This window comes from Vidua chalybeata, chromosome 20 (assembly GCF_026979565.1).
Source record: "Vidua chalybeata isolate OUT-0048 chromosome 20, bVidCha1 merged haplotype, whole genome shotgun sequence".
Lineage (NCBI taxonomy): Eukaryota > Metazoa > Chordata > Aves > Passeriformes > Viduidae > Vidua > Vidua chalybeata.
Window position 1 is genome coordinate 4,314,806 of NC_071549.1, and position 20,180 is coordinate 4,334,985.

At 61.9% G+C, this 20,180-nt stretch overlaps 3 protein-coding genes across 10 annotated transcripts; all 3 read left to right on the forward strand.

The window, feature by feature from the left end:
* The first annotated feature begins 1,328 nt into the window (after window positions 1-1,328).
* Window positions 1,329-6,211, forward strand: LOC128798334 (uncharacterized). Of its 4 annotated transcripts, none has more exons than XR_008434390.1 (7): window positions 1,329-2,404; window positions 2,556-2,777; window positions 2,872-2,975; window positions 3,068-3,593; window positions 3,966-4,142; window positions 4,443-5,735; window positions 5,859-6,211. XR_008434390.1 is itself a non-coding variant. In XM_053961698.1 (7 exons), exons 1-7 carry the CDS (start codon window positions 1,414-1,416, stop codon window positions 4,544-4,546), a joined length of 2,016 nt encoding a protein of 671 aa, XP_053817673.1. In that variant the 5' UTR covers window positions 1,331-1,413; the 3' UTR covers window positions 4,547-6,211. The 4 variants fall into 4 exon arrangements, 2 of the variants coding, with proteins under 2 accessions (XP_053817672.1, XP_053817673.1); XR_008434389.1 differs by having other exon boundaries at window positions 4,443-4,956; window positions 5,073-6,211; XM_053961698.1 differs by having other exon boundaries at window positions 1,331-2,404; window positions 3,068-3,118; window positions 3,227-3,593; window positions 4,443-6,211.
* A 1,969-nt stretch (window positions 6,212-8,180) lies between these two features.
* On the forward strand, window positions 8,181-13,062 carry LOC128798330 (uncharacterized). Of its 4 annotated transcripts, none has more exons than XR_008434386.1 (7): window positions 8,181-9,254; window positions 9,406-9,627; window positions 9,722-9,825; window positions 9,918-10,443; window positions 10,816-10,992; window positions 11,293-12,586; window positions 12,710-13,062. XR_008434386.1 is itself a non-coding variant. In XM_053961691.1 (7 exons), the coding sequence occupies exons 1-7, from the start codon at window positions 8,264-8,266 to the stop codon at window positions 11,394-11,396; spliced, it is 2,016 nt and encodes a 671-aa protein (XP_053817666.1). In that variant the 5' UTR covers window positions 8,183-8,263; the 3' UTR covers window positions 11,397-13,062. The 4 variants fall into 4 exon arrangements, 2 of the variants coding, with proteins under 2 accessions (XP_053817665.1, XP_053817666.1); XR_008434385.1 differs by having other exon boundaries at window positions 11,293-11,806; window positions 11,923-13,062; XM_053961691.1 differs by having other exon boundaries at window positions 8,183-9,254; window positions 9,918-9,968; window positions 10,077-10,443; window positions 11,293-13,062.
* Window positions 13,063-15,033: 1,971 nt separating this feature from the next.
* On the forward strand, window positions 15,034-18,335 carry LOC128798333 (uncharacterized). 2 transcript variants are annotated; one of them, XM_053961696.1, is made up of 7 exons: window positions 15,035-16,106; window positions 16,258-16,479; window positions 16,574-16,677; window positions 16,770-16,820; window positions 16,929-17,295; window positions 17,668-17,844; window positions 18,145-18,335. In XM_053961696.1, the coding sequence occupies exons 1-7, from the start codon at window positions 15,116-15,118 to the stop codon at window positions 18,246-18,248; spliced, it is 2,016 nt and encodes a 671-aa protein (XP_053817671.1). In that variant the 5' UTR covers window positions 15,035-15,115; the 3' UTR covers window positions 18,249-18,335. The 2 variants fall into 2 exon arrangements, with proteins under 2 accessions (XP_053817669.1, XP_053817671.1); XM_053961694.1 differs by having other exon boundaries at window positions 15,034-16,106; window positions 16,770-17,295.
* The last annotated feature ends 1,845 nt before the right edge of the window (window positions 18,336-20,180 follow it).

Below are 20,180 nucleotides of genomic sequence, written 5' to 3' on the forward strand. Positions count from 1 at the left end.
GGCTCGGCGCTGCTGAGGGGAAACGTCGGCAAGGAGGGGACAGAGGGATATTGGTGGGGAAAAGGGAGACACAAGAGCTCTTGGCGGCCTGAAACCGCTAACGGTGGCTGGGGAAAGCTCCACACCCTCTCCCCTGCATAGCCCAGCCCCTTACACAGGGGAAGCCCTGGCTAAAATCCAGGGAAAACAGTGCTGTGGATGCAAGGAATCAGGGGCAGCATCTGGGTGGAGAGCGTCCCTCACGGCAGGAACCTCAGTGGAGCCCAGCGAGGCTGGGGCAGGAGGGTCAGACCGAGCAGAGAAGGGGGGACCCTCTGTCCATGCCAAGGCCCAGGGCGGCCCTATCCCGGGAAGTGCCCGGGCAGCGGATCCTTGAGCTGCTGCACCTTCGCGCTGCCCTGGCTCAGCCCGGAACCCGCTCATTGCCAGGGGGGAGCTGGTGGCACTGGGCAGCGGCAGAGGGAAAGAAGCGGAACACAAGGGTCTGTCCTACAGCCACATGGACTGCGATGCCGTGTTCGTGGGCTGTGCCAAATGGCTGCCCTGTTGGGAACGCAACCAGAAACCTCCATCGCCATCCTAATTTACTGCTCCAGAAAAAGAAAAATCCCAAACATTGATTCCAAGAGGGATAAGTGAGTCTCTCCTGGGCATCTGGAGATCGATTACCTAAATGCAGTCATGAGATTCCTTCAAGTCTCCTCCCTCAGGAGCAGTTAAACAGGCAGTGGGGTTAAACCCTTCCCCGCTTCTCCGTTCTAGATCGTCCCGTTGCATGAGAGGCTCTTTTGGTCAACAAAGTCCTAACTCGATGTGAGGCTTTAAGGATTAGTGAGCTGCCTGCCACGCTCAGTTTCCCATTAAAGCTGTGGCCGCAGCCTCTTGCAAACCACGGCTTCCCTGGGTGCCGAAGGGCGTCCAACGGTGGAGGCACAGTGCTGTGAGGGACAGTGATCTTCCATTTGGGATTGCTGGGGACAACTGGGACCAGAACAATATCCATGGGATGTGGCGTTGGGTGGGATTCATCCCAATATGTCCCAGTGGGAAGCCCTTAAATCATCTAGCCAAGGTCCTGAAAGCCCAAAAGGAGGTCTACGCTGGGGCAGTGTTCTCCAGCTGTATCTGACTCGACAGGAAAGGCTTGGGACTTCCCAGGAAACTCCATCCCTTCAATCTAATCTTGACAGCAGGAAAATGGTGGAGAGGGTCGTCCTTGGCACTACTGGGAAGTGATGGAAGGACAGGCCAGCGTCAGCCTGGGCGGGGTGAGGCGGGGCCGTGACGGCACAAAGGGGCCGAGTGAGGCGTGAGGCGGGGCTCTGACGGCACAGGGCTGTCCTGCCACAGCTCTGTGACATCACCATGCCTATATAAGCCGGGCCAGCCCCCGCGGCTGCCAGTGCAGTCGCGATGGGACGTGCCGGAGCCATGTGTGACGGTGGCGTCCTCATGACCGCGCTTGTCCTGCTGCTGGCCGCTGTGGCTGTCTGGTGGGCCCTTGGCCGCTGGCAACCACGGAGGCGGCAGACAAGGACACCAAAGAGGCGCAAGCGCCCCGGGGTCCGGCCCAGAGGCTCACGGAGGAACCGAGGAGCCCCTGCGGCTCCCAGGCCCTCCAGGCCTCGGCCGACCCCTCGCCAGCGGCCAGGTGCTCCCGCCAGCCCCCTGGACGGCTCCTGCAGCTGCGGCCCCTGCGTGGCAGTGGCCCAACAGCTGCAGGAACTGATGAGCTTGCTCTGGGCTCGCAATGGGACATCTGTGCCGCTCTACGATGGGATGTGGCAGGCCTTGTGGGAAGAACTGGAGGAGCTGGTGAAGCGAGGCCACCTGCCCTGCTGTGGCTCGCCCAGCTCCTTCAGGAGCCCCCATCCCATGAGGAGGCAGCTCCCAGGAAGCTTCTCCATCCCTGGGAGAGCCTCAAGCCTTGCAAGGATGGCGCAGCAGCAGACACCCGCCATCCCTGCAAGAAGCTCAGGCTGTCAGGGAACGTCCATCCTGCCTGGAGCCTCGGCTATCTCTGACAGCCTCCATCCCTCAGAGAGGCTCAGTGAGACCTGTCAGCGGGCAGAAGGTGCAGAGCCCGTGGACAGGTCTCCCAGCTCCCCTGGACCCGTCGACGTCAACAACACGGGCGCAACCCTGAGCGCTGACGTGGCCAGGGAAAGCCCGCGAGTCCAGGTGGGAGCCCAGCCCGATGCAGGGGAGCCATCTCAGGAGCAGGTGGCGGAGCAGCAAGTGTCCTGCAGCCGGCAGTTGCCGGCCCACGGCTCCCAGGACGCTGTGCCGGCGGGCAACAGCCCGTGCCTGGTGGAGGAGGCGATCCTCCAGAGACCTGGAGACCTCCATCTCCTGGAAGCTGCTCTGACACAGCCACCGACTACCGGGAAGGCCCTAACAGAAGGTGAGATCTTCTGAGGAGCTGCCTGCGGCTCCCCTGGGGCCCTTGGGGGGCATTCCTGGGCCGGGCCAGGGTCTCTGAGCACAGCCTAGTCCCTGGCTGTTCTCAGCGCCTCTGAGGGCACGGCTTCAAAAATCCCCTGTGTGGTTTGCAGCTGCTCCTGGGACCCCCCTGTGCGACACCTCGGGCTGCAGCCCCGGCCGTCCAGAAGAGCAGAGTCCGGCCCAGGACGCCGGGGCCAGCGACGGTGCCGCCGCGCCCCGCTGCCCCGCGGCTCCTGCAGCCGCCTGTGCGTGCTGCCCCGGCCCAGCCCTGCCGCTCACCGGCCCGACGGCTGCAGGGCGGGGGCCGCTGCCCGGCGCGCAGCAGGAAGCAGGTGAGGGCAAGGTGGCCCGCGGTGCCCCGGCCCGCTTGGCTGGCGGGCACGGGGGGCCCTGGGCGCAGGGCTGATGGCTCGCTCTCGGCCGCAGGGCAAAAGAAGGAGCTGCAGGAGCTGTACCTGCTGGGCCCGCAGCTGGGGAGCGGTGGCTTCGGCACCGTTTTCTCGGGGACCCGCCTCTCGGACGGGAGCCCGGTAAGTGGCCGGCAGGGCCGGGCGCGGCCGGAGGGCCAGGGCCGGAGCGGGGCAGGGCTCGAGCTCAGCCCCCCTCTGTCGATGGCTTGCAGGTGGCCATCAAGCACGTGGCCCGGGAGAGCGTCCTGCAGTGGGACGAGCGGGTGAGTGAGCGGGGCCTGCGGGCCAGAGCGGGTCGTGGCGGGCAGGGGGCAGCGGAGGCACAGGGTAGCTCCAGCTGGCCTGCTGGAGGCATTGTCTTTTCCTCACAGCCCGACGGCAGCCGTGTTCCAATGGAGATCGTGCTGATGGAGAAGGTGGGCTCTGGCTGCCGCAGCATCATCCAGCTCCTGGACTGGTTCGAGCTGCCTGACAGCTTCGTGCTGGTGCTGGAGCGCCCGGAGCGATCGCAGGATCTCCTGCAGCTCCTGCAGCAGCAGGAGTTCCTGAGCGAGGAGGCGGCGCGCTGGCTTTTCTGCCAGGTGCTGGAGGCCGTGCGGCACTGCACCGCCTGCGGCGTCCTGCACCGGGACATCAAGCCAGAGAACCTCCTCGTGGACCCGGAGAGTGGCGACCTGAAGCTCATCGACTTCGGTTGCGGCACCTTCCTCCAGGAGCGGGCCTTCACTCAATTTGCCGGTGAGCCCGCGGCCCGGGCCCTGCTCCCAGCGCCAGGCACTGCATGGCCCCGTTCCCTCCGGGGCAGTGGGGCGCGGCATTCAGCCGGCTGCCGGCTGCCCCGCGGCGCGGCGCGGGGCAGGTGCCGTGCCCCAGGAGCCGGCCGCAGGCTCTGCTGACACAGGGGGGCTGCAAAAGCCAGGCCCCACCCCTCAGCTCGGCAGGGCTGTAGGGCTTGGGCTGCTCCGCTGGCCTGCTCTGCCTTGCCGAGCGGTTTCCTGCCTTCGGCCAATTCTCTGGGCGATGCAGGGTGGCCTTGGGGGGGAAGTTGTGTCCGTCCAGGCTCTGCAAGGCAGCAGCCTGCGCCCGGACAGCGCCGCCTGTCTCCCCTAGGAACACGCACGTACTGCCCACCCGAGTGGATCTGCCAGGGCCGCTACCACGGCCATGCGGCGACCATCTGGTCCCTGGGGGTGCTGCTCTATGTCATGGTCTGCGGGTGCCTCCCCTTCGAGGACGACCGTGAGATCCTGCTGGGGGAGCTTATCTTCAGGCCGCAGGTCTCTCCAGGTTGGTAGCCGGCCTCAAGAAGGCGGCCTTTGGCAGATGGCAGCACGCAGCCCAGCCGGGCCCTCACGCAGCAGCTCGGCGGGACGTGGATGCGCCCTCAAGGGCCGGCTGCGGGAGGTGGCCCGTGACGGGCTGGGTGTGGCACGCTTGGCTGAAGGAGGTGGCCGTGTCCTGCCGTGCCGCTGTGCCGCAAAGGGCAGCTCTGAGCGCGCGCAGCCTGGCCCGGGTTCTGCAGGCGCCGGGAGCAGCCGGGCAGGAGCCTTCTGCCGGTGACCGCCGCTTTCTGCCTTCTCTCCCCAGAGTGCCGACACCTGATCCGCTGGTGTTTGGCCCAGCACCCCGCCGACCGGCCGCAGCTGGACCAGATCTTGCGCCACCCTTGGGTGTGGGCCGGCTGCCTTTGATGCCTTGCTGGCGCCTCTGCAGCCCCCAGCTACCGAGTCCCACGCAGGACTGAGGGCCGGAAAAATAAAACAACCACCGACCCGTTGCGGGCTCTCCAGTCTGGTCCTTGTTAGCAACTTCTGCTGGAGAAACCTCTTGGGAAAAGGGGCAATCAGAGTCTTCCCTTCCCTTTGTCAAGCTTCCATGCCTCTCCTCCACCTAGGTGGTTTTTTGTGTCTTCAAGCTCAGGCTGTAGTGCACGTAGGAGGGGCTTTAACAAGGCCAGAAGGGCAACAGCGGAACAACAGCTGCCCTTTCAAACCGATCTGGCCGCTTGCTTGGGGTCCCCTGAAGTGAAACATGGGCCCGTCTGTGGATTCCAGCGCCGAGTGGGCGGCAGGAACAGAGACGTTGCTCCGCTGCCAAGGCTGTGAGAACAAGCAGAAGCGTCAAAGCGTCCTTTTCCCTTGAGCCCTGATGGACTCTTCCTCTTTCTTCCCCTCAAATCATCAGCAGGAAAATGCAGCCCACTCTGTCTCCATTCAGGCGACAGCAGCCTCCAAGGGAGCTGTGCAGGGCTGGGCAGATGCCAAAAGGAACCCTAGGACAGACGGACACGCCCCAGCAGGCTCAGCCTCCCGTCTTGGGGCGGGGAACGTGCGTGAGGAGAGCCCTGCGGCGGAGGAAGGAGCCCCGGAGAAAGTCATCCCTGGGGACTCCAAGGGAAACCCCCCCCCGGTGTTAGCAGCCCTGAACCCTGCTGTCTCCCGTTGAGGACTCGTGTTCTGGAAGGGAGCGATTCTCGAGACCTTTGTTACAGCCTGTAGCCCAGAGCTTTAGGACTTTGGGTGGAAGGAGTGGCATTTCTAGCCAGCTCCCTTCTGGAGACTTGGCTATTGTAACAAAGAATCACTGGATGCCCATAGCACCTCCTGACCAGCAAGGGAGGGGTCTCCCTGCACTTGTGCACCCCAAATGGCATGTTTTTGTCAGCTCTGAATTTCCCCTTCTCTGCTTCACCTTCAGGATAAGGAAAAAACCTGACTTGGTCTCTTAGCTTTCCTGCTCACTCACAGGGGAAGGCAGATGAGATCCTGGACTTGCTCCCATGGCCTTGGGCCCACTGTGCCCCCCAAAAATATCTTCCTCTCCCCTAAAAACAACTGATGGAGAGTGCACCAACCGCTCTAGTTACAGAAATGCACCCAGGTGCCAGCTACTAATCTCTGCTACCTTCTGTCTACTGCCCTGACCTACCAACACAGGGTTTGGTAGTAAATAGTTTTTCTTCATAAATGCACACGCTCTTTCATTTCTGTTTTCTTTTCTCAGGGCTGCCAACCCTCTTGTACCCTGAATGGCTCTCCAAGGCTCTACCCAAAGGCCTGGCCCGAGCTGAGATCCTTCCAGCCAAGACCCCGCCCTGAGGGGATGGTGAGAGCTCTGTGTGTCAGCCCCGGCCTGGAGGCTGAGCTGGGAGGGAAAATTATCCCTTTTCTAAGGTCCTGTCAGCGGTGACTGCCACTTCTCCAAGGGCCACGACACCTTTTCCCCAGGAGCAGCATGTCCGTTGTTACAAAGCTTCCATTTTTGCAAAGGAAACATTTTCAGTTTCATTTTCTCCCTGTAGTAGAAGAAGAAAAATCACTTACAGCTGCTATCGTAAATAAACCAAAAGAATTTCAGACAGGTTTGCTCAAGTAGAAAAATTCTACTCCTCGAGGCACAGCCCCACGCTTTTTACAAGCCGTCCATGGAAGGCAGCGTAGAATTTCTTGAAGTAGGAACTGCTGGGTGATGCTTACGGAGATGTATTTTTTCTTTAGGACGCGACTGTCTCCATAACGGAGAATACTGAAAAAATTACAATGGGTTTTTTGGTTTTTTTTGGTTTTGGGGTTTTTATTTATTTTTTTTTTCCTCATATAAGGGGTGAGATACCAGAGCGATACAATAAACTGATAGACGCAGGATATGATGTTTGACAAGCAGACAAAGACAATGTGACTTTTCTTCACTGGGCAGCAATAAACAACAGACAGGAAGTGGTGAAGTGAGCTGGGACGGAGCATCTTTCCCGGGGATGACGGTGCCCTGGATCCCTGGCCTGAAAGCGGGGGCAAGAGCAGGCATCTCGGCCCTGCCCCACGCAGCCAGGGTGTTCCACAGAGCTCCTCCAGAGCTCCGCTCTTGGCCGCCAGGGCGTTAATGAGTGAGGCATTAATGAGGGAAGAGCTAAGGGCGTTAATTGAGGAGGGGCGGGCGGGAGGCGCTCCCAGAGCCGAGGGGGCGGGGCCAGCGCTGAGGGGAAAAAGGGCGGGAAAAGGCTCGGCGCTGCTGAGGGGAAACGTCGGCAAGGAGGGGACAGAGGGATATTGGTGGGGAAAAGGGAGACACAAGAGCTCTTGGCGGCCTGAAACCGCTAACGGTGGCTGGGGAAAGCTCCACACCCTCTCCCCTGCATAGCCCAGCCCCTTACACAGGGGAAGCCCTGGCTAAAATCCAGGGAAAACAGTGCTGTGGATGCAAGGAATCAGGGGCAGCATCTGGGTGGAGAGCGTCCCTCACGGCAGGAACCTCAGTGGAGCCCAGCGAGGCTGGGGCAGGAGGGTCAGACCGAGCAGAGAAGGGGGACCCTCTGTCCATGCCAAGGCCCAGGGCGGCCCTATCCCGGGAAGTGCCCGGGCAGCGGATCCTTGAGCTGCTGCACCTTCGCGCTGCCCTGGCTCAGCCCGGAACCCGCTCATTGCCAGGGGGGAGCTGGTGGCACTGGGCAGCGGCAGAGGGAAAGAAGCGGAACACAAGGGTCTGTCCTACAGCCACATGGACTGCGATGCCGTGTTCGTGGGCTGTGCCAAATGGCTGCCCTGTTGGGAACGCAACCAGAAACCTCCATCGCCATCCTAATTTACTGCTCCAGAAAAAGAAAAATCCCAAACATTGATTCCAAGAGGGATAAGTGAGTCTCTCCTGGGCATCTGGAGATCGATTACCTAAATGCAGTCATGAGATTCCTTCAAGTCTCCTCCCTCAGGAGCAGTTAAACAGGCAGTGGGGTTAAACCCTTCCCCGCTTCTCCGTTCTAGATCGTCCCGTTGCATGAGAGGCTCTTTTGGTCAACAAAGTCCTAACTCGATGTGAGGCTTTAAGGATTAGTGAGCTGCCTGCCACGCTCAGTTTCCCATTAAAGCTGTGGCCGCAGCCTCTTGCAAACCACGGCTTCCCTGGGTGCCGAAGGGCGTCCAACGGTGGAGGCACAGTGCTGTGAGGGACAGTGATCTTCCATTTGGGATTGCTGGGGACAACTGGGACCAGAACAATATCCATGGGATGTGGCGTTGGGTGGGATTCATCCCAATATGTCCCAGTGGGAAGCCCTTAAATCATCTAGCCAAGGTCCTGAAAGCCCAAAAGGAGGTCTACGCTGGGGCAGTGTTCTCCAGCTGTATCTGACTCGACAGGAAAGGCTTGGGACTTCCCAGGAAACTCCATCCCTTCAATCTAATCTTGACAGCAGGAAAATGGTGGAGAGGGTCGTCCTTGGCACTACTGGGAAGTGATGGAAGGACAGGCCAGCGTCAGCCTGGGCGGGGTGAGGCGGGGCCGTGACGGCACAAAGGGGCCGAGTGAGGCGTGAGGCGGGGCTCTGACGGCACAGGGCTGTCCTGCCACAGCTCTGTGACATCACCATGCCTATATAAGCCGGGCCAGCCCCCGCGGCTGCCAGTGCAGTCGCGATGGGACGTGCCGGAGCCATGTGTGACGGTGGCGTCCTCATGACCGCGCTTGTCCTGCTGCTGGCCGCTGTGGCTGTCTGGTGGGCCCTTGGCCGCTGGCAACCACGGAGGCGGCAGACAAGGACACCAAAGAGGCGCAAGCGCCCCGGGGTCCGGCCCAGAGGCTCACGGAGGAACCGAGGAGCCCCTGCGGCTCCCAGGCCCTCCAGGCCTCGGCCGACCCCTCGCCAGCGGCCAGGTGCTCCCGCCAGCCCCCTGGACGGCTCCTGCAGCTGCGGCCCCTGCGTGGCAGTGGCCCAACAGCTGCAGGAACTGATGAGCTTGCTCTGGGCTCGCAATGGGACATCTGTGCCGCTCTACGATGGGATGTGGCAGGCCTTGTGGGAAGAACTGGAGGAGCTGGTGAAGCGAGGCCACCTGCCCTGCTGTGGCTCGCCCAGCTCCTTCAGGAGCCCCCATCCCATGAGGAGGCAGCTCCCAGGAAGCTTCTCCATCCCTGGGAGAGCCTCAAGCCTTGCAAGGATGGCGCAGCAGCAGACACCCGCCATCCCTGCAAGAAGCTCAGGCTGTCAGGGAACGTCCATCCTGCCTGGAGCCTCGGCTATCTCTGACAGCCTCCATCCCTCAGAGAGGCTCAGTGAGACCTGTCAGCGGGCAGAAGGTGCAGAGCCCGTGGACAGGTCTCCCAGCTCCCCTGGACCCGTCGACGTCAACAACACGGGCGCAACCCTGAGCGCTGACGTGGCCAGGGAAAGCCCGCGAGTCCAGGTGGGAGCCCAGCCCGATGCAGGGGAGCCATCTCAGGAGCAGGTGGCGGAGCAGCAAGTGTCCTGCAGCCGGCAGTTGCCGGCCCACGGCTCCCAGGACGCTGTGCCGGCGGGCAACAGCCCGTGCCTGGTGGAGGAGGCGATCCTCCAGAGACCCGGAGACCTCCATCTCCTGGAAGCTGCTCTGACACAGCCACCGACTACCGGGAAGGCCCTAACAGAAGGTGAGATCTTCTGAGGAGCTGCCTGCGGCTCCCCTGGGGCCCTTGGGGGGCATTCCTGGGCCGGGCCAGGGTCTCTGAGCACAGCCTAGTCCCTGGCTGTTCTCAGCGCCTCTGAGGGCACGGCTTCAAAAATCCCCTGTGTGGTTTGCAGCTGCTCCTGGGACCCCCCTGTGCGACACCTCGGGCTGCAGCCCCGGCCGTCCAGAAGAGCAGAGTCCGGCCCAGGACGCCGGGGCCAGCGACGGTGCCGCCGCGCCCCGCTGCCCCGCGGCTCCTGCAGCCGCCTGTGCGTGCTGCCCCGGCCCAGCCCTGCCGCTCACCGGCCCGACGGCTGCAGGGCGGGGGCCGCTGCCCGGCGCGCAGCAGGAAGCAGGTGAGGGCAAGGTGGCCCGCGGTGCCCCGGCCCGCTTGGCTGGCGGGCACGGGGGGCCCTGGGCGCAGGGCTGATGGCTCGCTCTCGGCCGCAGGGCACAAGAAGGAGCTGCAGGAGCTGTACCTGCTGGGCCCGCAGCTGGGGAGCGGTGGCTTCGGCACCGTTTTCTCGGGGACCCGCCTCTCGGACGGGAGCCCGGTAAGTGGCCGGCAGGGCCGGGCGCGGCCGGAGGGCCAGGGCCGGAGCGGGGCAGGGCTCGAGCTCAGCCCCCCTCTGTCGATGGCTTGCAGGTGGCCATCAAGCACGTGGCCCGGGAGAGCGTCCTGCAGTGGGACGAGCGGGTGAGTGAGCGGGGCCTGCGGGCCAGAGCGGGTCGTGGCGGGCAGGGGGCAGCGGAGGCACAGGGTAGCTCCAGCTGGCCTGCTGGAGGCATTGTCTTTTCCTCACAGCCCGACGGCAGCCGTGTTCCAATGGAGATCGTGCTGATGGAGAAGGTGGGCTCTGGCTGCCGCAGCATCATCCAGCTCCTGGACTGGTTCGAGCTGCCTGACAGCTTCGTGCTGGTGCTGGAGCGCCCGGAGCGATCGCAGGATCTCCTGCAGCTCCTGCAGCAGCAGGAGTTCCTGAGCGAGGAGGCGGCGCGCTGGCTTTTCTGCCAGGTGCTGGAGGCCGTGCGGCACTGCACCGCCTGCGGCGTCCTGCACCGCGACATCAAGCCAGAGAACCTCCTCGTGGACCCGGAGAGTGGCGACCTGAAGCTCATCGACTTCGGTTGCGGCACCTTCCTCCAGGAGCGGGCCTTCACTCAATTTGCCGGTGAGCCCGCGGCCCGGGCCCTGCTCCCAGCGCCAGGCACTGCATGGCCCCGTTCCCTCCGGGGCAGTGGGGCGCGGCATTCAGCCGGCTGCCGGCTGCCCCGCGGCGCGGCGCGGGGCAGGTGCCGTGCCCCAGGAGCCGGCCGCAGGCTCTGCTGACACAGGGGGGCTGCAAAAGCCAGGCCCCACCCCTCAGCTCGGCAGGGCTGTAGGGCTTGGGCTGCTCCGCTGGCCTGCTCTGCCTTGCCGAGCGGTTTCCTGCCTTCGGCCAATTCTCTGGGCGATGCAGGGTGGCCTTGGGGGGGAAGTTGTGTCCGTCCAGGCTCTGCAAGGCAGCAGCCTGCGCCCGGACAGCGCCGCCTGTCTCCCCTAGGAACACGCACGTACTGCCCACCCGAGTGGATCTGCCAGGGCCGCTACCACGGCCATGCGGCGACCATCTGGTCCCTGGGGGTGCTGCTCTATGTCATGGTCTGCGGGTGCCTCCCCTTCGAGGACGACCGTGAGATCCTGCTGGGGGAGCTTATCTTCAGGCCGCAGGTCTCTCCAGGTTGGTAGCCGGCCTCAAGAAGGCGGCCTTTGGCAGATGGCAGCACGCAGCCCAGCCGGGCCCTCACGCAGCAGCTCGGCGGGACGTGGATGCGCCCTCAAGGGCCGGCTGCGGGAGGTGGCCCGTGACGGGCTGGGTGTGGCACGCTTGGCTGAAGGAGGTGGCCGTGTCCTGCCGTGCCGCTGTGCCGCAAAGGGCAGCTCTGAGCGCGCGCAGCCTGGCCCGGGTTCTGCAGGCGCCGGGAGCAGCCGGGCAGGAGCCTTCTGCCGGTGACCGCCGCTTTCTGCCTTCTCTCCCCAGAGTGCCGACACCTGATCCGCTGGTGTTTGGCCCAGCACCCCGCCGACCGGCCGCAGCTGGACCAGATCTTGCGCCACCCTTGGGTGTGGGCCGGCTGCCTTTGATGCCTTGCTGGCGCCTCTGCAGCCCCCAGCTACCGAGTCCCACGCAGGACTGAGGGCCGGAAAAATAAAACAACCACCGACCCGTTGCGGGCTCTCCAGTCTGGTCCTTGTTAGCAACTTCTGCTGGAGAAACCTCTTGGGAAAAGGGGCAATCAGAGTCTTCCCTTCCCTTTGTCAAGCTTCCATGCCTCTCCTCCACCTAGGTGGTTTTTTGTGTCTTCAAGCTCAGGCTGTAGTGCACGTAGGAGGGGCTTTAACAAGGCCAGAAGGGCAACAGCGGAACAACAGCTGCCCTTTCAAACCGATCTGGCCGCTTGCTTGGGGTCCCCTGAAGTGAAACATGGGCCCGTCTGTGGATTCCAGCGCCGAGTGGGCGGCAGGAACAGAGACGTTGCTCCGCTGCCAAGGCTGTGAGAACAAGCAGAAGCGTCAAAGCGTCCTTTTCCCTTGAGCCCTGATGGACTCTTCCTCTTTCTTCCCCTCAAATCATCAGCAGGAAAATGCAGCCCACTCTGTCTCCATTCAGGCGACAGCAGCCTCCAAGGGAGCTGTGCAGGGCTGGGCAGATGCCAAAAGGAACCCTAGGACAGACGGACACGCCCCAGCAGGCTCAGCCTCCCGTCTTGGGGCGGGGAACGTGCGTGAGGAGAGCCCTGCGGCGGAGGAAGGAGCCCCGGAGAAAGTCATCCCTGGGGACTCCAAGGGAAACCCCTCCCCCGGTGTTAGCAGCCCTGAACCCTGCTGTCTCCCGTTGAGGACTCGTGTTCTGGAAGGGAGCGATTCTCGAGACCTTTGTTACAGCCTGTAGCCCAGAGCTTTAGGACTTTGGGTGGAAGGAGTGGCATTTCTAGCCAGCTCCCTTCTGGAGACTTGGCTATTGTAACAAAGAATCACTGGATGCCCATAGCACCTCCTGACCAGCAAGGGAGGGGTCTCCCTGCACTTGTGCACCCCAAATGGCATGTTTTTGTCAGCTCTGAATTTCCCCTTCTCTGCTTCACCTTCAGGATAAGGAAAAAACCTGACTTGGTCTCTTAGCTTTCCTGCTCACTCACAGGGGAAGGCAGATGAGATCCTGGACTTGCTCCCATGGCCTTGGGCCCACTGTGCCCCCCAAAAATATCTTCCTCTCCCCTAAAAACAACTGATGGAGAGTGCACCAACCGCTCTAGTTACAGAAATGCACCCAGGTGCCAGCTACTAATCTCTGCTACCTTCTGTCTACTGCCCTGACCTACCAACACAGGGTTTGGTAGTAAATAGTTTTTCTTCATAAATGCACACGCTCTTTCATTTCTGTTTTCTTTTCTCAGGGCTGCCAACCCTCTTGTACCCTGAATGGCTCTCCAAGGCTCTACCCAAAGGCCTGGCCCGAGCTGAGATCCTTCCAGCCAAGACCCCGCCCTGAGGGGATGGTGAGAGCTCTGTGTGTCAGCCCCGGCCTGGAGGCTGAGCTGGGAGGGAAAATTATCCCTTTTCTAAGGTCCTGTCAGCGGTGACTGCCACTTCTCCAAGGGCCACGACACCTTTTCCCCAGGAGCAGCATGTCCGTTGTTACAAAGCTTCCATTTTTGCAAAGGAAACATTTTCAGTTTCATTTTCTCCCTGTAGTAGAAGAAGAAAAATCACTTACAGCTGCTATCGTAAATAAACCAAAAGAATTTCAGACAGGTTTGCTCAAGTAGAAAAATTCTACTCCTCGAGGCACAGCCCCACGCTTTTTACAAGCCGTCCATGGAAGGCAGCGTAGAATTTCTTGAAGTAGGAACTGCTGGGTGATGCTTACGGAGATGTATTTTTTCTTTAGGACGCGACTGTCTCCATAACGGAGAATACTGAAAAAATTACAATGGGTTTTTTGGTTTTTTTTGGTTTTGGGGTTTTTATTTATTTTTTTTTTCCTCATATAAGGGGTGAGATACCAGAGCGATACAATAAACTGATAGACGCAGGATATGATGTTTGACAAGCAGACAAAGACAATGTGACTTTTCTTCACTGGGCAGCAATAAACAACAGACAGGAAGTGGTGAAGTGAGCTGGGACGGAGCATCTTTCCCGGGGATGACGGTGCCCTGGATCCCTGGCCTGAAAGCGGGGGCAAGAGCAGGCATCTCGGCCCTGCCCCACGCAGCCAGGGTGTTCCACAGAGCTCCTCCAGAGCTCCGCTCTTGGCCGCCAGGGCGTTAATGAGTGAGGCATTAATGAGGGAAGAGCTAAGGGCGTTAATTGAGGAGGGGCGGGCGGGAGGCGCTCCCAGAGCCGAGGGGGCGGGGCCAGCGCTGAGGGGAAAAAGGGCGGGAAAAGGCTCGGCGCTGCTGAGGGGAAACGTCGGCAAGGAGGGGACAGAGGGATATTGGTGGGGAAAAGGGAGACACAAGAGCTCTTGGCGGCCTGAAACCGCTAACGGTGGCTGGGGAAAGCTCCACACCCTCTCCCCTGCATAGCCCAGCCCCTTACACAGGGGAAGCCCTGGCTAAAATCCAGGGAAAACAGTGCTGTGGATGCAAGGAATCAGGGGCAGCATCTGGGTGGAGAGCGTCCCTCACGGCAGGAACCTCAGTGGAGCCCAGCGAGGCTGGGGCAGGAGGGTCAGACCGAGCAGAGAAGGGGGGACCCTCTGTCCATGCCAAGGCCCAGGGCGGCCCTATCCCGGGAAGTGCCCGGGCAGCGGATCCTTGAGCTGCTGCACCTTCGCGCTGCCCTGGCTCAGCCCGGAACCCGCTCATTGCCAGGGGGGAGCTGGTGGCACTGGGCAGCGGCAGAGGGAAAGAAGCGGAACACAAGGGTCTGTCCTACAGCCACATGGACTGCGATGCCGTGTTCGTGGGCTGTGCCAAATGGCTGCCCTGTTGGGAACGCAACCAGAAACCTCCATCGCCATCCTAATTTACTGCTCCAGAAAAAGAAAAATCCCAAACATTGATTCCAAGAGGGATAAGTGAGTCTCTCCTGGGCATCTGGAGATCGATTACCTAAATGCAGTCATGAGATTCCTTCAAGTCTCCTCCCTCAGGAGCAGTTAAACAGGCAGTGGGGTTAAACCCTTCCCCGCTTCTCCGTTCTAGATCGTCCCGTTGCATGAGAGGCTCTTTTGGTCAACAAAGTCCTAACTCGATGTGAGGCTTTAAGGATTAGTGAGCTGCCTGCCACGCTCAGTTTCCCATTAAAGCTGTGGCCGCAGCCTCTTGCAAACCACGGCTTCCCTGGGTGCCGAAGGGCGTCCAACGGTGGAGGCACAGTGCTGTGAGGGACAGTGATCTTCCATTTGGGATTGCTGGGGACAACTGGGACCAGAACAATATCCATGGGATGTGGCGTTGGGTGGGATTCATCCCAATATGTCCCAGTGGGAAGCCCTTAAATCATCTAGCCAAGGTCCTGAAAGCCCAAAAGGAGGTCTACGCTGGGGCAGTGTTCTCCAGCTGTATCTGACTCGACAGGAAAGGCTTGGGACTTCCCAGGAAACTCCATCCCTTCAATCTAATCTTGACAGCAGGAAAATGGTGGAGAGGGTCGTCCTTGGCACTACTGGGAAGTGATGGAAGGACAGGCCAGCGTCAGCCTGGGCGGGGTGAGGCGGGGCCGTGACGGCACAAAGGGGCCGAGTGAGGCGTGAGGCGGGGCTCTGACGGCACAGGGCTGTCCTGCCACAGCTCTGTGACATCACCATGCCTATATAAGCCGGGCCAGCCCCCGCGGCTGCCAGTGCAGTCGCGATGGGACGTGCCGGAGCCATGTGTGACGGTGGCGTCCTCATGACCGCGCTTGTCCTGCTGCTGGCCGCTGTGGCTGTCTGGTGGGCCCTTGGCCGCTGGCAACCACGGAGGCGGCAGACAAGGACACCAAAGAGGCGCAAGCGCCCCGGGGTCCGGCCCAGAGGCTCACGGAGGAACCGAGGAGCCCCTGCGGCTCCCAGGCCCTCCAGGCCTCGGCCGACCCCTCGCCAGCGGCCAGGTGCTCCCGCCAGCCCCCTGGACGGCTCCTGCAGCTGCGGCCCCTGCGTGGCAGTGGCCCAACAGCTGCAGGAACTGATGAGCTTGCTCTGGGCTCGCAATGGGACATCTGTGCCGCTCTACGATGGGATGTGGCAGGCCTTGTGGGAAGAACTGGAGGAGCTGGTGAAGCGAGGCCACCTGCCCTGCTGTGGCTCGCCCAGCTCCTTCAGGAGCCCCCATCCCATGAGGAGGCAGCTCCCAGGAAGCTTCTCCATCCCTGGGAGAGCCTCAAGCCTTGCAAGGATGGCGCAGCAGCAGACACCCGCCATCCCTGCAAGAAGCTCAGGCTGTCAGGGAACGTCCATCCTGCCTGGAGCCTCGGCTATCTCTGACAGCCTCCATCCCTCAGAGAGGCTCAGTGAGACCTGTCAGCGGGCAGAAGGTGCAGAGCCCGTGGACAGGTCTCCCAGCTCCCCTGGACCCGTCGACGTCAACAACACGGGCGCAACCCTGAGCGCTGACGTGGCCAGGGAAAGCCCGCGAGTCCAGGTGGGAGCCCAGCCCGATGCAGGGGAGCCATCTCAGGAGCAGGTGGCGGAGCAGCAAGTGTCCTGCAGCCGGCAGTTGCCGGCCCACGGCTCCCAGGACGCTGTGCCGGCGGGCAACAGCCCGTGCCTGGTGGAGGAGGCGATCCTCCAGAGACCCGGAGACCTCCATCTCCTGGAAGCTGCTCTGACACAGCCACCGACTACCGGGAAGGCCCTAACAGAAGGTGAGATCTTCTGAGGAGCTGCCTGCGGCTCCCCTGGGGCCCTTGGGGGGCATTCCTGGGCCGGGCCAGGGTCTCTGAGCACAGCCTAGTCCCTGGCTGTTCTCAGCGCCTCTGAGGGCACGGCTTCAAAAATCCCCTGTGTGGTTTGCAGCTGCTCCTGGGACCCCCCTGTGCGACACCTCGGGCTGCAGCCCCGGCCGTCCAGAAGAGCAGAGTCCGGCCCAGGACGCCGGGGCCAGCGACGGTGCCGCCGCGCCCCGCTGCCCCGCGGCTCCTGCAGCCGCCTGTGCGTGCTGCCCCGGCCCAGCCCTGCCGCTCACCGGCCCGACGGCTGCAGGGCGGGGGCCGCTGCCCGGCGCGCAGCAGGAAGCAGGTGAGGGCAAGGTGGCCCGCGGTGCCCCGGCCCGCTTGGCTGGCGGGCACGGGGGGCCCTGGGCGCAGGGCTGATGGCTCGCTCTCGGCCGCAGGGCAAAAGAAGGAGCTGCAGGAGCTGTACCTGCTGGGCCCGCAGCTGGGGAGCGGTGGCTTCGGCACCGTTTTCTCGGGGACCCGCCTCTCGGACGGGAGCCCGGTAAGTGGCCGGCAGGGCCGGGCGCGGCCGGAGGGCCAGGGCCGGAGCGGGGCAGGGCTCGAGCTCAGCCCCCCTCTGTCGATGGCTTGCAGGTGGCCATCAAGCACGTGGCCCGGGAGAGCGTCCTGCAGTGGGACGAGCGGGTGAGTGAGCGGGGCCTGCGGGCCAGAGCGGGTCGTGGCGGGCAGGGGGCAGCGGAGGCACAGGGTAGCTCCAGCTGGCCTGCTGGAGGCATTGTCTTTTCCTCACAGCCCGACGGCAGCCGTGTTCCAATGGAGATCGTGCTGATGGAGAAGGTGGGCTCTGGCTGCCGCAGCATCATCCAGCTCCTGGACTGGTTCGAGCTGCCTGACAGCTTCGTGCTGGTGCTGGAGCGCCCGGAGCGATCGCAGGATCTCCTGCAGCTCCTGCAGCAGCAGGAGTTCCTGAGCGAGGAGGCGGCGCGCTGGCTTTTCTGCCAGGTGCTGGAGGCCGTGCGGCACTGCACCGCCTGCGGCGTCCTGCACCGCGACATCAAGCCAGAGAACCTCCTCGTGGACCCGGAGAGTGGCGACCTGAAGCTCATCGACTTCGGTTGCGGCACCTTCCTCCAGGAGCGGGCCTTCACTCAATTTGCCGGTGAGCCCGCGGCCCGGGCCCTGCTCCCAGCGCCAGGCACTGCATGGCCCCGTTCCCTCCGGGGCAGTGGGGCGCGGCATTCAGCCGGCTGCCGGCTGCCCCGCGGCGCGGCGCGGGGCAGGTGCCGTGCCCCAGGAGCCGGCCGCAGGCTCTGCTGACACAGGGGGGCTGCAAAAGCCAGGCCCCACCCCTCAGCTCGGCAGGGCTGTAGGGCTTGGGCTGCTCCGCTGGCCTGCTCTGCCTTGCCGAGCGGTTTCCTGCCTTCGGCCAATTCTCTGGGCGATGCAGGGTGGCCTTGGGGGGGAAGTTGTGTCCGTCCAGGCTCTGCAAGGCAGCAGCCTGCGCCCGGACAGCGCCGCCTGTCTCCCCTAGGAACACGCACGTACTGCCCACCCGAGTGGATCTGCCAGGGCCGCTACCACGGCCATGCGGCGACCATCTGGTCCCTGGGGGTGCTGCTCTATGTCATGGTCTGCGGGTGCCTCCCCTTCGAGGACGACCGTGAGATCCTGCTGGGGGAGCTTATCTTCAGGCCGCAGGTCTCTCCAGGTTGGTAGCCGGCCTCAAGAAGGCGGCCTTTGGCAGATGGCAGCACGCAGCCCAGCCGGGCCCTCACGCAGCAGCTCGGCGGGACGTGGATGCGCCCTCAAGGGCCGGCTGCGGGAGGTGGCCCGTGACGGGCTGGGTGTGGCACGCTTGGCTGAAGGAGGTGGCCGTGTCCTGCCGTGCCGCTGTGCCGCAAAGGGCAGCTCTGAGCGCGCGCAGCCTGGCCCGGGTTCTGCAGGCGCCGGGAGCAGCCGGGCAGGAGCCTTCTGCCGGTGACCGCCGCTTTCTGCCTTCTCTCCCCAGAGTGCCGACACCTGATCCGCTGGTGTTTGGCCCAGCACCCCGCCGACCGGCCGCAGCTGGACCAGATCTTGCGCCACCCTTGGGTGTGGGCCGGCTGCCTTTGATGCCTTGCTGGCGCCTCTGCAGCCCCCAGCTACCGAGTCCCACGCAGGACTGAGGGCCGGAAAAATAAAACAACCACCGACCCGTTGCGGGCTCTCCAGTCTGGTCCTTGTTAGCAACTTCTGCTGGAGAAACCTCTTGGGAAAAGGGGCAATCAGAGTCTTCCCTTCCCTTTGTCAAGCTTCCATGCCTCTCCTCCACCTAGGTGGTTTTTTGTGTCTTCAAGCTCAGGCTGTAGTGCACGTAGGAGGGGCTTTAACAAGGCCAGAAGGGCAACAGCGGAACAACAGCTGCCCTTTCAAACCGATCTGGCCGCTTGCTTGGGGTCCCCTGAAGTGAAACATGGGCCCGTCTGTGGATTCCAGCGCCGAGTGGGCGGCAGGAACAGAGACGTTGCTCCGCTGCCAAGGCTGTGAGAACAAGCAGAAGCGTCAAAGCGTCCTTTTCCCTTGAGCCCTGATGGACTCTTCCTCTTTCTTCCCCTCAAATCATCAGCAGGAAAATGCAGCCCACTCTGTCTCCATTCAGGCGACAGCAGCCTCCAAGGGAGCTGTGCAGGGCTGGGCAGATGCCAAAAGGAACCCTAGGACAGACGGACACGCCCCAGCAGGCTCAGCCTCCCGTCTTGGGGCGGGGAACGTGCGTGAGGAGAGCCCTGCGGCGGAGGAAGGAGCCCCGGAGAAAGTCATCCCTGGGGACTCCAAGGGAAACCCCTCCCCCGGTGTTAGCAGCCCTGAACCCTGCTGTCTCCCGTTGAGGACTCGTGTTCTGGAAGGGAGCGATTCTCGAGACCTTTGTTACAGCCTGTAGCCCAGAGCTTTAGGACTTTGGGTGGAAGGAGTGGCATTTCTAGCCAGCTCCCTTCTGGAGACTTGGCTATTGTAACAAAGAATCACTGGATGCCCATAGCACCTCCTGACCAGCAAGGGAGGGGTCTCCCTGCACTTGTGCACCCCAAATGGCATGTTTTTGTCAGCTCTGAATTTCCCCTTCTCTGCTTCACCTTCAGGATAAGGAAAAAACCTGACTTGGTCTCTTAGCTTTCCTGCTCACTCACAGGGGAAGGCAGATGAGATCCTGGACTTGCTCCCATGGCCTTGGGCCCACTGTGCCCCCCAAAAATATCTTCCTCTCCCCTAAAAACAACTGATGGAGAGTGCACCAACCGCTCTAGTTACAGAAATGCACCCAGGTGCCAGCTACTAATCTCTGCTACCTTCTGTCTACTGCCCTGACCTACCAACACAGGGTTTGGTAGTAAATAGTTTTTCTTCATAAATGCACACGCTCTTTCATTTCTGTTTTCTTTTCTCAGGGCTGCCAACCCTCTTGTACCCTGAATGGCTCTCCAAGGCTCTACCCAAAGGCCTGGCCCGAGCTGAGATCCTTCCAGCCAAGACCCCGCCCTGAGGGGATGGTGAGAGCTCTGTGTGTCAGCCCCGGCCTGGAGGCTGAGCTGGGAGGGAAAATTATCCCTTTTCTAAGGTCCTGTCAGCGGTGACTGCCACTTCTCCAAGGGCCACGACACCTTTTCCCCAGGAGCAGCATGTCCGTTGTTACAAAGCTTCCATTTTTGCAAAGGAAACATTTTCAGTTTCATTTTCTCCCTGTAGTAGAAGAAGAAAAATCACTTACAGCTGCTATTGTAAATAAACCAAAAGAATTTCAGACAGGTTTGCTCAAGTAGAAAAATTCTACTCCTCGAGGCACAGCCCCACGCTTTTTACAAGCCGTCCATGGAAGGCAGCGTAGAATTTCTTGAAGTAGGAACTGCTGGGTGATGCTTACGGAGATGTATTTTTTCTTTAGGACGCGACTGTCTCCATAACGGAGAATACTGAAAAAATTACAATGGGTTTTTTGGTTTTTTTTGGTTTTGGGGTTTTTATTTATTTTTTTTTTCCTCATATAAGGGGTGAGATACCAGAGCGATA

Bases quoted from the DNA above. Each gene is read 5' to 3' on its own strand.
- LOC128798334 (XM_053961697.1), top strand. From the start codon at position 1,414: ATGGGACGTGCCGGAGCCATGTGTGACGGTGGCGTCCTCATGACCGCG. The intron at 2,405-2,555 runs GTGAGATCTTCT...TGTGGTTTGCAG, and splicing joins CGGGAAGGCCCTAACAGAAG to CTGCTCCTGGGACCCCCCTG. The intron at 4,143-4,442 runs GTTGGTAGCCGG...TTCTCTCCCCAG, and splicing joins CAGGCCGCAGGTCTCTCCAG to AGTGCCGACACCTGATCCGC.
- LOC128798330 (XM_053961690.1), top strand. From the start codon at position 8,264: ATGGGACGTGCCGGAGCCATGTGTGACGGTGGCGTCCTCATGACCGCG. The intron at 9,255-9,405 runs GTGAGATCTTCT...TGTGGTTTGCAG, and splicing joins CGGGAAGGCCCTAACAGAAG to CTGCTCCTGGGACCCCCCTG. The intron at 10,993-11,292 runs GTTGGTAGCCGG...TTCTCTCCCCAG, and splicing joins CAGGCCGCAGGTCTCTCCAG to AGTGCCGACACCTGATCCGC.
- LOC128798333 (XM_053961694.1), top strand. From the start codon at position 15,116: ATGGGACGTGCCGGAGCCATGTGTGACGGTGGCGTCCTCATGACCGCG. The intron at 16,480-16,573 runs GTGAGGGCAAGG...TCTCGGCCGCAG, and splicing joins CGGCGCGCAGCAGGAAGCAG to GGCAAAAGAAGGAGCTGCAG. The intron at 17,845-18,144 runs GTTGGTAGCCGG...TTCTCTCCCCAG, and splicing joins CAGGCCGCAGGTCTCTCCAG to AGTGCCGACACCTGATCCGC.